The sequence below is a fragment of the Natator depressus genome, chromosome 18 (assembly GCF_965152275.1).
Source record: "Natator depressus isolate rNatDep1 chromosome 18, rNatDep2.hap1, whole genome shotgun sequence".
In the NCBI taxonomy this organism is placed as follows: Eukaryota; Metazoa; Chordata; order Testudines; family Cheloniidae; genus Natator; species Natator depressus.
Window position 1 is genome coordinate 14,481,569 of NC_134251.1, and position 17,122 is coordinate 14,498,690.

The window sequence follows — 17,122 nt, forward strand, 5'->3', positions numbered from 1 at the left end:
AGGGCTGATTGTTTGCCAGGCAAACCTACCATGGACTTCACACAGAGTTCGCATCAGTGAGGAGTGCAAGGAGGAAAGAGGGAACTGTTCTCTGCAATCAGCACTATATTGCTATTTCAGAGCAACAGCACAGGGAACGGAGACTTACGCTTTGCCACCAACTCCAACAGAAAATTTGGAGTTGACCTCAACCCCCATCCCGTCCCTAACCAGGCCAAACAGGGACATTAACAATAGTAGCATTAAAACCTGCCTAGGATGCCTTTGCACTTTTCACACTTGCATGGCAGATAGAGTAATGCCTGTGTAAGTGCGACCACCTTTGGGGTGGAACACTCCTGCTACATAACACTGCATAAGATTGTAGGGCTGAAAGAGAAGGAAACCGCAGCGAAGATTCTGGTAAATGAAGAACACAGATACCCTAGGTGGAACACGGCCAGGATAGAGGGACTAACACATCTTGCAGAGAGTGCTTGGGGATCTTTCAACGGGTGGTCAGAGCTTTACTTCCAGCATCACTGTGACGCTGGTCCAGGGTGGACTCAGAGCTAAGAATGGTGCCAGCAGCCCTGGATGACCCTTGGAGGTCACCCTTCCAAGTACTGCTCTAGCCGAACCCTGTTTACCGTGGGTCAGTACGAGATCCCAGCCCAAGGCAGTTTGGCAGCCAACCAGAATTCCAGCGAACAAAACTGGGCCCATGAGTCAGAAATCCCCCCGTCTCTAATGAAGGCTCTAGTCAGCTCAGATGACAGCAGAGAGGAATGCAACACAGAGCTTCTGGACTGACGCCTGCATTTAGGAACAAGGGATTAATTGTACCCTCACTAGCCCAGCTGCGCATTGCTGTTCCCCATTCCATCCATGATCTAACGCAGACCAGGTCAAACCTGGAAGCTCCTGCTCTCAACCCACCAGAATCTGGGGCCTAGCACACCCACAGCAGTAAACATCGAAAGCAGTAGGGTGAATTGCTACCAAGTCACATCTCAAGGGCAAGCAGGTCAGTCACAAACCATTTTTCCCTTCACCCCAAATAAAATGCCACTTCCTTCAGAATTCCCCAGTGCAGGAGGAAAAGGTTCACGCTGGACACCTCCTGCACTGGGGAATTCAGAAGGATTGAGGCTCAAGGATAAGAAGCCCACAGGCACGGACAAATGGTTTTTCTACTACACAGGAAGAGCTGCATCTCTGCCAATTCTTCCACCTGCAAGAGCTGCTTCTTTGTCAATTCTTCCACCGGCATGCCCAGGCCTCAGTGCTGGGAAAGGCCCAGACGACACTTATCTGCCGTGCAATTGCCTGGAACTTACTTTGATTTGTCTTTCAGCACCTTCACCTGAAGCAGTTTCTGCAGGCAGCCAAAGAGATCCCGAATGCAGAAGGACACCAGGGCATTAAATACTGAACCAAAAAAGAACATGTCAGTAAAATACTTATGACTGGTTTCCTATTCACTTCCCGGCCCCCTTGCTAACCTGAAACAGAACTGTCACCACTGAGCTCAGAACAGGACCTGGGGGTCTTTCACAGGTTTGCACAAATCAGTCTATTCTCTCTCTCCACCCACTCCCACTCAGGAATTCCTTCCTGAAGAGTAAGATTCCTTAGATTGTAAGCTCTTTGGACAAGGACCCCTTGCGCATGAGGTCCCTCTCTTCGCTCTGGGTTGGCACAGCATCTAACACACGGGGGCCCTGGTCATAATTGGAGCTGCTAGGTACTACAAAGAATAATAAGAGGCAAGAAACCAGGAATTACGTGTTTTGGTGATGTTTTTTTTAAAGCAATGTCATCAGACAGCACCTTGCTACTATGTCATTTACTGAATTAGAAAACGAAGCATTGTCTTGAAGGGAAGCCACATTGAGCGGCTGTAGTGTTCCACATGGGCACTACGGAGTGGAGAGAGAACACCCTCAATCGATTCTGAAATGCGGCAACGATCCAGGGCTGATTCTAAGCAGGGTGCACTAAGAAGCTTTTCCAGCACCCACATTTCTCAAAAAGTAGGCAGCAACTAAATTTCCGGGGGACAGATGCACGTGAGTTGGGACAATTGTTTCATACTTCAAATAAATAAAATTAATGCAGCGAGGGAAGAATCAGCGGTTGACGCTAAGTCACAATTTTAGGTGAGACATGGTCATCCCCATAGCAGCAAATGGGGCTGTTAGATAAGGCTACTTTTGCCGACATCCCTCAGTGCTGTCTCGGGTCCACCCAAACAATATTAGCTGAAATCCTGCTGCTTCAGGACCCCCTTCCAGAACGAGCACTATACAAGGTGGGGCTGTCCCCGAGTAGAACCTTCGTCATCTGGAGGAGTTATGCTGTTAAACTGAAAGCCACGAGATATGCATGGAACTAGGATGAAGATCATTTTCATTTCCACTGATTTTATTTTCTCCTGATAGGCCTTGAATTGCCACCCACCTTGTCCCCAGGCCCTTATTCCACACCACCTGCCCCCTACGAAATAAGTCTAGACAGCCTCTAGCTGGAACAAAAGCTCTCACCGGCACTGTCGGTGACTTTGAATTTGCTGGGGTCGGCCCCACCGTCATCTCCTTTGGTAGTTGCCACAGATGCTTTAAAGGCCTGAGTGATCTCATGGAAGAGCCTCGGTGTTAGTTGCTTCTGGGAGAGAGGAATAAAGAAACGTCAGCAATAAAGGGAAAGGAAAATGGAGGCAGCTATATTCCTTCATTAACGATCATCCCTCATTATGCGCTTTTCATCAATAGAGCTCAAAGTGCTTCACAGAAGCAGGAAAGAATGAGTATCCAGTTTATACAGCTGGGGAGACCGAGGCACGTTACATAGTGTTCTAAACGCTATTAAAAAAATCTGCAGGACATGCAGGAGGCAGAGTGCTTCGGTGGAAACCTGGGAGTGAAGACCCAGATGTGCAACTTCACTCGCTCCGTGACCTCATGTGAAACGCTGGAGTCGCACTGGCCTCTTAACACAGCCTGCAAACTGAAGCTGAGACCCCCTGGTCAAGCCAGTAACCATGCAGGTGCCAGTGTCACAGCTAAACAAGCCAGATGCCTCATCCACATGTTACACGGTTGGCAGAACCGTCTTGCTCAGCGTGCTCATTTTATCATGCTGTTCTGTGTACAGTTCTGGGTGAGAAGATGCTGCCGAGGTGGACGAGCACCAAATTTGCTCTCTCTCACACCTGATACACACAGCTTTCCCGAACCACAGGAGACCATTAGCCTCTCCGAACATGGGCTCCAACAGCCCTTCAGCCACAGATTCTAAACCAGATGATCCAAAAAACAAGTAGATCAGGACTCCAGATTTCTGGGGATTGCAGCCACAGCCTGGGGGAGGAAAACTATCTAGGGGGACCTTTATACTACACAGAAGAGAGTCAGAGAGAAGCCTGTCCCGAAAGCATACAATCAATTGGACCCTGTGGGTATGTCTACACACTAGAGCTGGGAGCGAGCCTCCCAGCCTAGGAACACAGACACACATTAGCTCAGCTTGAGCCAGCATACTAAATATAGCAGTGTGGACACAGCGACACAGGCAGCATGGGCTAGCCACCCGGGCACAGACCCAGGGGACTGGGCCGGCTGGCTCTCCGTCACATGCTGCAACCTCCACGCATTCAAGTCAAGTCACTCACGTACATCAGCGCATGTGGGACTGGGCCCTAAATTAAGAGGACTGTGACGGGGCAGCTGCCCCTCACTGGCTGGCAAAAGGTTAATAGCAGCCCTTGGAGTGGCTGTGCAGAACCCAGCCAATCAGAGGAAGCGTTAGAAGCAGCCAATCAGGGCCAGGCTGGGTCCTATAAGAAGGGCCGCAGAGCAGAGAGGAGCTCAGACTCTCCCTGGAGCTTGAGGGAGAAGGACTGGCTGCCTTTAGAGGCGTGCCTGGGACACAGCAGTGCTGGGCAGGGTCAGGGGGGCAAGCGGAGCTCCAGCCTGGCTGGCTCCCAGACGGAGGCCTTGATACAGGGGTCGAGTAGGTTCTGGGGCTACAGGGAAGTGGCCCAAGGAAAGCAGGTAGCTGCAGAGGGGAAGGCGACGCAGTGAGCGGCTGCCAGTTATAAGGTCCCTGGGTCAGGGCCCAGAGTAGCGGGCGGGCCTGGGCCCCCCCCCATTTTGCCCCACCGAAGGAAGTGGCCAGCCAAAGGACTGCAGTTCGCCACAGCGGCAAGAGGCCGGACGAAGGACTGCCAGTTCCCCGGGAAGCGGGGAGACAACGGGCTGGGGCACAGATGGAGTGCCGTGCGCTGAAGAGGACGCCATGGTCCGGGAGCAACGCAGGTCCCCACAGACAGCGGAGATGCTGGAGAAGCAGTAACAGAGAGTGAGACACCAGAAGAGGAGGGTGCCCTGCTGATGGACACAGCTAATTCTCAGAGCAACCAGCAGGAGGTGCCGCAGTGGTGAGGACAAACAACCCCTTACAAGGACAAACAGGAGACGATGCAGTGGTGTGATAGAAGGGAGCAAATAATACAATCAGGCAGTTACTTAGGGCTCGTCTACACACAATAATTGCCCTGCACTAACTATGCTATGCAATTAAAGCAGTACAACCTCTCTGCCTGCCCCATATTGGCATAAAGTTGCCTCAGATTTGTATAACTATTCCCTGTGGGAAGAGGCATAAGCGATACTAGCCTAACTGCATCTGCAGGGAGGTTGTACCAGTTTTAACTATTTCAATAAAACAGGACATTGCTGTACTGTACAAAGACTGTGTGGAGAGCAGGCCTGAGAATAACATTTTGTGCTTTTAACTAGCAGTGACAGGAACCAAACACAGACCAAGAGGCAGCAAGGCAAAGACATTTCACACACTTCGCCCCCCCAGCTGGCAGGCCCAGGGCCTGGGCCATCTCCCTGGTGCCTAGTGTCCATATGTTTTTAAAAAGCAAGGATCTCAGCATTGTGCTGTGGGGGAGGCCTTTCAATCGGGCCAAAACTCTCCCCCCACTTACAAAACAGTGGGCTCATCTCTCACCTCTGCAGCCTGTTTCCATTGTTCCACCATCTTCAAGGTCACAGTGATAAAGTCAGCTTTCTTCCGCTTGACCGTTTCCTCTTCCTCCTCGTCACTTGCTTCCTACAATGGTCAGAGACATTGACAGGGTGACGCTGGGTTTGCAGATCAGTCTCCGTTTCCCCCGCCCACCACCGCCCCTTGAAAGGAAAATCAAGTGGCTAGAGCGGCTGACAAGAGGTCAGGCCACGTCTACACTGTGGGCCTACTGTAGCTGTGACACTGTAAGTCAGTAGCGTAGGTGCAGACTGCAGTGACCAAAGGGGTGTGTCTGCCACTGTAGGAACTCTGCCTCTCCCAGGACCTAGATGCATCCACACCAGGCGTTAGGTGTGAAAAATCCACACCCCCGCGTGCGGTAGCTACGTCACCCTACATGAAGCGTAGCCCAGACCTTGGAGGCAGTGGATTCTCCTCCTGGCTCTGTCACTAGCAACGCGTACAACTCAGAGGCAGTAAGAACAAAGCCCTCTACGACCGCAAACAGACGTCACCCCCAGAAAGAGCTCACAGCCTTACACAGGCACATGTGACGTACAGGACAGCAGTTCAAATACCAGAGTGTGTGCAGAAATTTACAGCGCCTAGCACAGTGGGGTCCTGGCCCACAATGAGGGCCCCTAAGATCTATGGAAATAAAATAATAAATAATAGGAAGAAGGGGGCAGTCTGGAGCGATTTGGAGGAGAGTAAGGGTGCTCTGCACGTGGGAGACTCTCCCAAGTGTGCGGGTGGGAAAGTGCAGAAAGCCCAGGGAATGTGGAAGAGGAGGACCATTGCCAGATGTCAGTGTCTCCATGTAGAACAATACCCTATCACCTCACAGGGATGCTGCAAGGCTCAGGGGGAGGTGACTGGCTGCTGGAAATACTAGATTATTGCACTGTTATTATTTATATCAACAACTGGTTTCCAGGCCACCAGCCCTAACTGCCTGCAGACCTTTGAGGAGACATTTCCCTACTGCTCTGTACCATCACACACCAGAAGCAAATTCAGCCGTTGCACTGAAACTCACAAGCAATGGTTATGCCATGAAGGTAACCTATTTTAAAGATGCCTAAGATACTCCTCCATCCTCCAGAACCCAGTACCTCGAGCGTTTCAGGCAGTGTGTGCAGCCCCTTCTCCTCCTCGTCAGAGTCGTCCGAGTCATCAAAGTTCAGCAGGGAGCGGTCATTTTCTTGCAAGAACTTGTAAAATTCAGGATCACGTTCCTTCAGCCGCGAGAGCTGGTCTTTGTGCTCAGTTGCCTTTCCTTTCTTCACGTTCCTGATGGAGGGGGATCAGAAGAATTAAGATCTGGTTATTTATTCAGAGCGGAAAGTACGTTAGGAGTTGTACAAGCAAACCAATCTAAGCTGTTCATAAAAGCCCAGACTCTAAAATGCATATGCTTAAATGCTGTCCTAAATAAGGCTGGCTTTCCTGAATCAGGGCCATGGTGCACAGGATTCTGGGAATCTTTCATTGCTTGCTTTGGGAGAAAACCCCTTTGAGTGGTAAAATAAGTTTTCATTCACATCTTTTGCTGACATCCTTTGTTCAGAAAGGTCCTTCTAAATTCCACAGGAAAGCAAAAAAAAAAAAAAAAAGCTGTCCTTGGAATCTGCAAGGGAACACATCACTTTGGAAACTTGGCAAAGACAGGCCAGAAGATCATATCACCTTATAATACAAACCAGGTGCGATGCTCTGTACCTCGGGGGAACTCCCTACACCCCCCCACCCCCAGGTTCATCTTTATAAAATGATTGTGTAGTATCCAATGCAAAGTTTGTCATGTTGGGCGTCTTCGGATGGCTCGTGATGCACTGAGCATGGTTGTTATAGTGATGTTATAGTAATTGTTACAGTAATGTTACAGGTTATAATTTCATGTATATAGTTATGAGGCTGAAAACGTATCCTCATGACTTAAACAAGCACAGGCAAAAACTCTCCAAGAACAGAGAGGCAGTTCACACCTCATCAGGTATGGGACAAACCCAGCCCAGCCTCACAGGAACAAAGGATACTGGGCTAGGCAGCAACAAAAGAATCTGTTAGACTCTCCAGGGAGCCACCCCCTTCCTTTGGTCAGTTTGGAACTGTGATGAAGTAAAGCTCACCTGACTCTGAAGGGGGGGGGGGGACGGGGGACAAAGCCAAGAGGGAAGAAAGGACATGATAAAAGAGAGACACATTTGCCGTGCGCTCTCCCTCTCTCTCCCACCTCCATCTACAGACACCACAGCAAGCGACCAGAGTGCTGATCAAAGGGGAGAGCCTGGCTGAAGAGCAACCAGCCAGCCTGTGGTGAGAAGCATCTAAGTTTGTAAAGACATGGAAAGTGTTAAGATCACTTAGAATGTGTTTTGCTTTTATTTCATTTGACCAAATCTGACTTCTTGTGCTTTGACTTATAACCACTTAAAATCTATCTTTATAGTTAATAAATCTGTTTGTTTATTCTACCGGAAGCAGTGCGTTTGGTCTGAAGTGTGTCAGAGACTTTCCTTGGGATAACAAGCCTGGTGCATATCAATTTCTTTGTTAAATTGACGAACTCATATAAGCTTGCAGTGTCCAGCGGGTATAACTGGACACTGCAAGATGGAGGTTCCTAGGGTTGTGTCTGGGACCAGAGATATTGGCTAGTGTCATTCGGTTGCACAATCCAAGGAGCAGCTTACATGCCAGAGGCTGTGTGTGACCAGCCCAGGAGTGGGCGTTCTCACAGCAGAGCAGGGTAAGGCTGGCTCTCAGAGTCAAGGACTGGAGTGACCTAGCCGATCACCGGTCCGGATAACACCAGAGGGGAAAAATGTTTTTTTTTAAGTTGTCTTGGGGAAAACAAATTGTGAAATGTTGACATTTAAAAACCGCTTCAACCAATAAATTCCAGCAACTTTTCAGTGAAAAATTAGTACGACAACCTGATCTTAGCTAGCTCTATTTCTACAACACCCTGACATTCTGCTAACGGAGAGGCAATGTTCTAGGGTGCCAGTGAGAACAGCCAAAAGTTCACACCAGATTTTCTAACCAAGTTTAAAGGCCCATTAATTCTACACATAGCACCAAGCCTGGGAGCCCAGCAACAACAGTTGCTCCCTCATCCAGTTTGGATTTGTAGCATAAACAGGACTTTACTGTGTCCCTCAGACAGGCTACAGTCCTGGGACATGTAGCCAATTAGGGGATATGCTTAAAACATGGCTAGATCCTGTCCACACTTATAGCCAGAACAAACCAATTTAGGAAAATCAGTTCAGGGGTCAAGCATGTTGTAACTGAGCCCCTGGAGTCTATTACTGTTGTAGTGTAGACGGACGCAAAGAACAGTGCTTTAGAAGGGATTAAATAAAGCTCTGTGTAAATTGGAGCAGAGGGTTTTGGGGCTGAGTGCTTTCGGCTTTGCCACTGGTCTGCTGGGTGACCCTGGGCAAGTCACACCTCTCTGTGCCTCAATTTGCCCACCCATACGATAGGGATAATGCTACTGGCCTCTTCTGTAAATCACTTTGAGATCGACGGATGAAGAGAGCTATATAAGAGCTAGGGATTATTGTTTTCATTTTGTGGACAAAGCACCAGTATCTCAGGCTTTATTAAGATGATGTGCTTAGAACTGAAACACTTTTTAAGGTGGGTCAATGGAGTGGAAGAATCTATACCTTCAAGGACTGTTCACATTTCCCCAATCAACAAGCAGCCACACTTACTTTTCTGAAGTTTTAACTTTGAGTGGCTCCTTCTTCTTTCCTCCTGCCAGCCCATTCTGGCTTTGTTTCCGATTAGCAGGCTCTTCCACAAGCTCTGAGGTCTCCTCTTCTGAGTCACCATCAACTTCTGACTCAAATCCGGAAGTTAAAAATTCATCAACACTCAGCTCTGCCAGTTTTCTAATTCCAGAGGGAGAAGAGAAACAAGGTAGGAAGAGGGAGGAAGGGGAGAGGATTAAGGGTTTTAAATCAAGCTGATTTTGACGCTCATATCATACAGCACTCCTGCCCATCCCCGACTCCCACCCCGCAACCAAAAAAGAATACGTACTCAGCATGATACGAAGTATTTACCAGAGAAAAACAGCCATCTCGATAGTTAATGTAAGATTTCAGTATCCCAAATTTTACTCATGAAGTGGGTCCACAGGCTTCACCTGGCCTATTCGTAAGGGATGCAAAATATCTGACCCAAGAAAAGGTATGGTCCCTTTAGTCTAGGAGATGCGTGTTTCTGATCAGTAGCAGAGCCAACATTCCCAATAAACCACCTTTTGTTGAAACTACAGTATAGTAATAACTTCTGACTTTACCTGATCCAGTAGGTACAAGGTTACACACAAAACACAGTGCTTTACACCCCAGAAATCATTTAGAAAGTGCAGGAAGCTCTTACAACACCAAAGACCACCCGCTTTCTGTTTTGTAGCTCACCAAAAGCTATTTAATTTAAAGGCTTCCCACATTTTATTTCAACCAGGAAGAGGAATTACAGGATAAACAGCCTGTTGACTTAATAACTAGTTCATAATCACACACTCTAACAAAAGTTAACGGCACAAGTCTCTTTTGCAGCCCGTGCCACATGCTGTTTTGCATAACACGCAGAAATACTATCACTTGTTAAGGATGAGAAGGGATCAATATCTTTCTAATCACTGCTCACTTTTCAGGGGCCATCACCTTAAGAAATTCCGGTTTGAAGAGAGGCGATTGGATACAAATTTAAAGCTTCCGACCACTATGTTTGTACAGTTCGTGGCCCTGATCTGTGACTGGTGCCCCAGGGCCCTATCACAATTGATGATAAATTATGCCAATATGCAATATTCATAAGAGGTGCCCCCAGCTCCAGGCTCTCAGTGACCCCAGAAGCAAATAAAGCCTGCTATGACCATGGCTCCTTTCACCCCAAACACCTTCCTCGCTGCTACACAAAACTCAGCTGGATCCCGCTCAGAGCACCCACAAACTGCAGGGATGGTCCACCCCATCCAACTCCGCGTTTTGCAGTTAGGCCCTTAGGGGGCTTCATCCGGCCCCCCAGCTCTGGACACCCCTTCCCTGGCCCAGAGCCTGGCTAGGAACTACAAATGCAAAGATCGCTCTACCCCGCCCCCAACACAGCCCCTTTCCCATGCACCTCCCCCGCCCGCCCTACACTGCCTAAGGGGGCAGCCGGGGAGGGGGGGGGGTTCCCTTGTGGGGGGAGCTTTTCCCTTGTGGGCCACCCCTCCCCAGAGGGGAGTCCCTGGCTGGTGCATTGTGCAGACTCCTTTGGGGTTAGAGCAGCTGGAGAGAACCCCCCCGCCCCCGCCAGTGGGGGTGCTAGCCCATGGGGGGGGGGCTAAGGAGGAATATTTTGGAAGCCCCCCCAACACATACTAATAATTAACCCCCCACCCCACCAGCTGCTCGGGGCCCTACACAACCGCTTGGCTCATGCCTAGCGCCGGCTCTGAGCCGCCCCGGACCCATGCAGCGGAGCCGGCGCAAGCGGCAGCCCCCGCGCACGTGCCAGCGAGCGACCCCTGGGCCCCGCGCCTCCAGCCGCGAGCCGGGCGGGCCCGCCCGCGCGCCGCGCTCACCTCCTGCAGCCAGCCGCCATGGCGCCGCAACGTGCCTCTCCCACAATGCAGCGGCCGAGGGGGAGGCCCAGCGCCCGCCGGGAGGGTGGATTCCTTGGTTCACGAAGGTGGGGGTGCAGAATCGCCACGCGGGAGGGCGCGTGTCAACCGCTGTCTCTGCAGGCTCCGCTGATTACGATCTAGGAGGGGGAGCTCGCTCTCGGTTAAAGGAGCTGCACTGAGTCGAGAGGAACAGCAGAAGGACCATACTGGGTCAGATCCGTGCTCCATCTAGCCCAGTGTCCTCTCTTCCGACAGCGGCCGGGGACAGATGCTTTAGAGAGAATGAACGGAACAGGGAATTTTTCCAGTGACCCATTCTCTGCTCTCCAGTCCCAGCTTCTGGCAGCCTGCTAGGCCAGGCCTACACTAGGAAATTAAGTCAGTAGAACTGTGTCGCTCAGGCGTGTGAAAAATCCACACCACTGAGCTCTGCAGGTAAGTGGACCCGAGTGTAGACAGCACTATGTCCACGGGAGGGCTTCTCCCGATAAGTCTCTCATGGAGGTGGAGTATTTTAAGTGTAGACCTGCCCTCAGAGACTTAGGGACACCCAGAGCATGGGGGTTGCCTCCCTGACCATCTTGGCTAATAGCCATTGATGGACTGCTCCACCACAGAACAAGCACTGGCTGAAAGTGGAGGTAGGCTTGCTTTTTGAGCTCTGAGTCTCTCTACTTATACAGAGACCGAGATTTCAGTATGAAACAGCAAACACCAACCCTTGAAGCACATTCCTTTTTAAAGACATCAGGTGATAGCGCTCTAAGCTGGATTTGCATAAGTGACTAGTGATCTAGGGTGTATAGGTGCCCAGTCTGAAACTCCTCCAAAGGGCCTGGTTTTCAGCACTTTCTGAAAACCAAGCCCCTTTAAAGTGCCTCAAGATGGGCACCCAAGTAACAAATTACTTTGGAAACGCTGACTCGAATCTTTATAGAACTCTCTCTATGATATCTCTGGGTATCAATCACGATATCTATTCTACATAGGTTCTTACATACTGAGCTACTGTCACTCACGTGTGGTTCCTTCTCTCTCTTACCCCCTACCTAGGAGGAGAACAGTGTTCAACCGAGTGTTTTGTTTTTGTAGGAAGGTGGGTTTTTAAGAAGTGCTCAGAGCAAACATGTTTCAAGATTGAATGTGTATAATTTAATACCAAAATATTCTCTATCTCACATTTTCTACAACACATACAGTTTAATATTTAACCCATGTTCTTGACTATTAAAATGTCTCTCTCATACCTATTTTATAATGCTAACATCTATTTCTCTCTGTATTTACAGACACACACACATAAAGATTGGTTTTAGAGTAGCAGCCGTGTTAGTCTGTATTCGCAAAAAGAAAAGGAGGACTTGTGACACCTTAGAGACTAACCAATTTTGTTAGTCTCTAAGGTGCCACAAGTACTCCTTTTCTTTTTACACATAAAGATTGCAATAATGCAAGAACTTACTCAAATGAATCCCTTTAGGCAGCTATGCATGTAAGTCTGTTGGATTCAATGGGGCTCTGCAGGAATCCATCCTCTTTGGGGCCTTACAGAAAACTGCATTCCTGCAGAGGAAGGTTCCAATGATTTTGGATCAATTTTACCGGTTTTTCTTAAAGTACTTCCCTCCTTGTGAAGGGGGTTGTGGTGTGTCTGTGGCAATGGGACACTTTCAAATCTCACCCCTTTGAAGTGAGCGGTAGCTCACGAAAGCTTATGCTCAAATAAATTGGTTAGTGTCTAAGGTGCCACAAGTCCTCCTTTTCTTTTTGGGAATACAGACTAACACGGCTGTTACTCTGAAATTTGTTAAAAGAATCTCTCTCATCCAACCTGTTCCCAGCTTGCCAGTCCTGATACTAATTATTTTAGAGGATTTTTTTTTTTAAAGAACGTGCCCCTTTTCTATTAGGATTTTTAGTACCGCTGACCGACGTCTCCAACACAGCAATGAAAGGGAAGGTCTAGAGCCAGACCGCACAGCCCTACTGAATACCCCAGGTTGCAATTCAGGAGCAGGCGGCGACTTTACACGGAAAGAGCTGTTATTGCTCCAGACACAGCTTGGAAAGGTGCACTGGGGAGAAAAGGAAGCCCCTCTGTGACACAGGCAGAGGGGAGGGCGAAGGGGGGATTTGAACCCACGAACTGAGTGCAACTATGGCTGAGCTGAGCCAGTAGGATACCGGCCTGTCTGACCAAGCCAGCGCTAGCTCCTAGCCCCCCCCCCCCCCCCCCCAAGTTTCACTTGGGTGAGTGTGCTCTGGGAAAGGGTCTTTGTTATTTTTTGCACGGAGGGGGAGAGAGGCATTGGGGAGCGCAGCACTGAACAATGGGGAGGGAGATGGGAGGTGGACTCACTGCAGAGCCACACATCCTGGCTGCGGTCTTCTGTCTCCATCACGCATGCAGCCGGTGTCCTGCGATTAACTCCTTTTGCAGGCTGATGCGGTACAGTGCAATGCACCCCCCCTGTCTGCTCTGATTCCCCTCCCTCCCAGGCCCCCATTGCCTTGCCTTGCCTTGCAACAGAGCCGGACCATAAATCACTTTTGCAGCCCTTTGTTTCTCCGCTGCTGGAGCAGCTGCGGTTGTGGGATAGGCAAGGGCTGGTGGGGAGCCCGCAAGGCTGAGCTCTGGTTGGGCGAGGGGGGCGGACGGACGGACAGACAGACAGACAGCCCCTGATTTCTTGCTAATGGGCGTGTTCTCGAACGTAAGTCTCTGCTGCATTTAAACCCGTGCGGCTTGGCGGGGTTATTTCAGGTGACTTCCCTTCGGAGAGCTGCAGCTTTCAGACCCGGCGTGATTCAAAGAGGGGCTCACCGGCTTTTAAGGCCTGTGTATATTAAATATATTGCACGTTTGCAAAAGGCTTTCGGGGTGGCGGTGGCGGTGGCGGGGGGGAGCCGTGGGGAGGGTCAAGTGCGGTTTAAAATCCCCCTGTCCCCGCACGACTCCAGGTGCAGTGGCTAAAAGCCTGCAGTACTGCGCCCTGCATCCAGGAGACCGGCTTTTTAAGGCGGAATTCCCATGACTGGAGGCCGCTTCCACCTCTTCCCCCCCCCCTGCACCCGTGGGGTGGGTCAGGGCAGGCTGACAGCTGCCCCCGGCAGATCAGAACCCGCATCACGACTTTTGCTGGGCCACTGGTTTTGAAAGAGCGGGCAAACGTGTCGTGCTGGGGAAGACTGGGGAAGGAGGCGGAGCGGCCTTAAAAGTCTTCCCTGCACCTGGTTGGTTTACATTTGCGTCAATTTCAGCCCTGTAGAATTTGGGGGGCTCAGGACAAAGGAATCGGGAGCTGGCGGCCCTCGGACCATCGGAAACCGGCTGCCTCCCATTGCCCAGCGTGGAGCGAGAGAGGGGGGCTGCTGGGTGGTCCTGGAGAATCAGCGGCGGGGGACAGCGCGCAAACACGCACCCAGCATCTTCCGAGGAGATCCGGGCGCTGGAGATTAGCGATGAGCCATCTCCCTGCTCCTAGATCTGTAAGTATGACCGAGCAAGGAGAGTCGATGCGGGAGGGAACGGGGAATGCAAAGGAAAAGAACCCAAAGCATCTTCTCCCCCTACCAGGCGTTTCTGCCCCTCGTATTCTGTTAGTTACAAGAGTTGGGGGTTTTTTTGAAGGGGCATAGAGAGTCGCAATTTCTCCTTGAGAAGTTGTGCCCTGTCTTACGACTGTCATCAATTCCCGTTGCAAAAATGAGCTGTGTGCCAAGTGGGATTTGGTGGGTTTGTTTATTTGTTTTTGTTTTTTTGCTGAATTGTAGAAGTGGGAAGCGCTCCTTCCCATAGCACGGCAGAAATTAGGGCCATATATAGCTTCTGATGAACCAGGCACTTTCTCCTGGCTAGCAGGAGAGGCTCTAGTGAATTTGCTGTGTGTGTGTGTGTGATGTCCCTCTCAAAGGATCGTTTTTTACCCTAGGGCTGATAGAGCAAAACCATGTAAGTTCCGCACCATAAAGCTAGTGAATTTCTTTGCAAGTTGATAGAGGGTTGGGATTACATAGGGAGTGCCCTAAGGTAACGTGATGCCTTTCGTCCGGTGAAATGTTGTAAGGACACATGCAAAATTAAGTTCTCATTAAACCTGCCTTTGTGTCTCTTACTTATTACCAACCGGACCCTAACACTTAGGCTTTGGGGTTTAAAATCCATTTTATTCCCCTGTGTATAGCTGATCTAGGCAAGTTATTTTAAAAAGTCCTGGGTTTTAAATAGCTGATCTGCTTTAGCAGTCTCTGGTTGCTGTCTGTCAGGATCGCAGTGCCTTTTTCTGTGCTGCTACAGTTAAGCATCTCAGTCCTAAATAGGACTTTATTTTCCATCATTTTTAGAGAACTCATTAAAAAAATACTCTGAGCTGAAGCCTCATGAGATTCGGAGGCTCAGAGGGGAAGTTTTCAGCCTTCTAGGTGTTCTTACAATTCCATTCATATTAACTCTGCAATGGGAGAGATGAAATCTGAGCACCCTGTTAGTCTTGATATTCCCCACCCTGCCATGCAGCTGAAACAGCAAAGGTAGGAGTACTGCTGCGGGGAGACCCTCCAAGCCCGCTCAGTTGCGCCAAAGTGGGTTTTCCTGCCCCCCTACTGTGGCTGCCTTTGAGGTGGAGAGAGCCTCCCGCTGTCACTGTAGCAGCTGTGACATCTAGACTGGCCGAACCAGTCCCAAGTAGGGGTGGTCTGATTCATCCAGACTGCCTCAGCTCGGTAACCGAGTAGAGCATCCCTTCTCTGAGGAGCTGTCGGCTTTCAGATAAGGTCGGTGGGACCCAGGCTGTTCTTGAGGGGACTGGAGGGAAGAAATGCACAATATCTGCTGGATGGCCTTGCTCACCAAGGTGTGGGGTTGACAGAAGGTATGGCGGTCAGCCACTTGCAAAATAGACCTGTGTCCTTTCTGGCAGGTTAAGGCCAGTGCAGAACCTGTGGGGCGCACTTTGATCATTCATGCCTCTCCAATGAGAAATAATCTGCCAGCCGCCCTTGAGTGGCGGTTAGAGCCTTCCACAAGAAACCATCTCCGAGCATCAACAGTTGCTGCCGGGCAAAGACACGGTTGTGGCTGAATTGCTCCACTTGGATTTCGTGGGTTGCCTGGGATCTCTGCCCGTCTGGCTATGGAATGGAGACGATGGATGTTGGTGGGTGACATTCCCTTCTAGCCATGGACACAGCTAAAAAGTCCACATTGATTTGATACGATCTATCCACCACTTCCACCCTCCATGTCTGCAAGGTGTTGACTCGCTGTGTAGTCTAGTGAGGGTGGGCAGAATGGCCTCTCAATGGGTTTGTGATGTCCTGGAAGGGAGTAATGGACAATTGCTGCTCCTCTCTAAAGGGTCTTGCATGTAGACTCCCGTGAATTTCCCTCCTGATCTTCATGCATATGAAGTAACATGGAGAGGTTGTGAAGTACTTTTGGGCTGCTTTGTCCACGCATTGGTGGACACCAGGCTCTGGCTCTGAATGCAGATTCTAAGATATTATTCCTGTCCCAATTTCTGTCCCAAACCATGAAGCCAGGTGACAGCAAAGTGGGTATGACTTGCTCCTGGTCAGGAACTGGCTGGGGAAGTCAGTTGGAGTGGGCAGAAGTGATGCCTGCACCCTCTGTTCGGGGATCTGTGTAGTCCATGAGTCCTTTTGGAGCCAGTATTGCTTTGAGAACACAGGAATACTAATGGCCCATCATGCTCTGCATCACTTTTGGCTGCTGGGGGGTAGCAAGGGCTCCTCTCTGCACCAGCGCTTACTACAAACACCCAGTTGCTACATTCGTTTAAAGGGGGGCGTAATTCAGTGGAGCAGGGTGCTAAGGCTTCTGAACTGGTGGAGCAGCTTTTGGGAGTTTTTTGTCTTGCTGAAAATTGTTCACGAATATTTCTACCATGCCCAGGAAAGTGTAAAAACTCCTTATATCCTGGCTGGTGAGTGAGCCGTGACCTGCAAAGGATTTCCAGGATCAATAGCTCTGTCACACAGCCTCCTGCGTAAATAATAGATCTTTTCGTCATCACAACCGCTCAGGAAAAGACCATTCTAGCATTTCTCTCTCTTTTTTTTAAAGGCCTAGCTTGGTATCCCAGACTGTGATGCTCAGAAGAACCCATGGCTGTCCATTATCCCCACTTAATTTTGTCCCCCACCTTGGGGATCTGTGAGTGAATCTGTGAGTCGGAAGATCTGGGTTCTATTCCTAGCTGAGCTGCTGTGTGACCTTGGGTGAGTCATTTCAGTTCCCTGGCCCTCTCTTTCTCCTCCCACCTGTTATTTGTCTTGTCTGTTTCGTTTGTAAAGCTCTTTGGGGCTGGGGCTGCCTGTGTCTGTACAGCACCCAGGGCGATGGGGCATCTGGGGCGTCTGTAATACAAACAGCTAGTATTTTAAACTAAAGCTAATGCTTCCTCTGGCTCATATTAAAGATAGTCCCAGCGGAGGCAGGTGAGG

At 49.9% G+C, this 17,122-nt stretch overlaps 2 protein-coding genes across 7 annotated transcripts in view; one reads left to right on the forward strand and one right to left on the reverse strand.

Moving 5' to 3' along the window:
- Nucleotides 1-10,796, reverse strand: part of NOC2L (NOC2 like nucleolar associated transcriptional repressor) — an 81,180-nt gene extending 70,384 nt beyond the window's left edge. Inside the window, exons 1-6 of one of the 2 annotated variants that reach the window (XM_074975454.1) lie at nt 10,616-10,796; nt 8,748-8,927; nt 6,135-6,312; nt 5,002-5,103; nt 2,526-2,643; nt 1,320-1,410 (exon numbers count right to left, since the gene is read on the reverse strand). In XM_074975454.1, coding sequence (XP_074831555.1) covers nt 1,320-1,410; nt 2,526-2,643; nt 5,002-5,103; nt 6,135-6,312; nt 8,748-8,927; nt 10,616-10,635 — 689 coding nt within the window. In that variant the 5' untranslated portion in view covers nt 10,636-10,796. Of the gene's footprint in view, nt 1-1,319; nt 1,411-2,525; nt 2,647-5,001; nt 5,104-6,134; nt 6,313-8,747; nt 8,928-10,615 lie in introns of both variants that reach the window. The other variant, XM_074975452.1, reaches the window with a different exon arrangement.
- Nucleotides 10,797-13,269: 2,473 nt separating this feature from the next.
- The window catches only part of KLHL17 (kelch like family member 17), a 37,573-nt gene continuing 33,720 nt past the window's right edge, over nt 13,270-17,122 (forward strand). Inside the window, exons 1-4 of one of the 5 annotated variants that reach the window (XM_074975457.1) lie at nt 13,270-13,371; nt 13,919-14,146; nt 15,577-15,813; nt 16,743-16,897. The gene's annotated coding sequence lies outside the window, so the exon portion shown is untranslated. Of the gene's footprint in view, nt 13,372-13,642; nt 14,147-15,576; nt 15,814-16,742; nt 16,898-17,122 lie in introns of those variants that run through there. The other 4 variants (XM_074975456.1, XM_074975455.1, XM_074975458.1 and 1 more) reach the window with 4 other exon arrangements.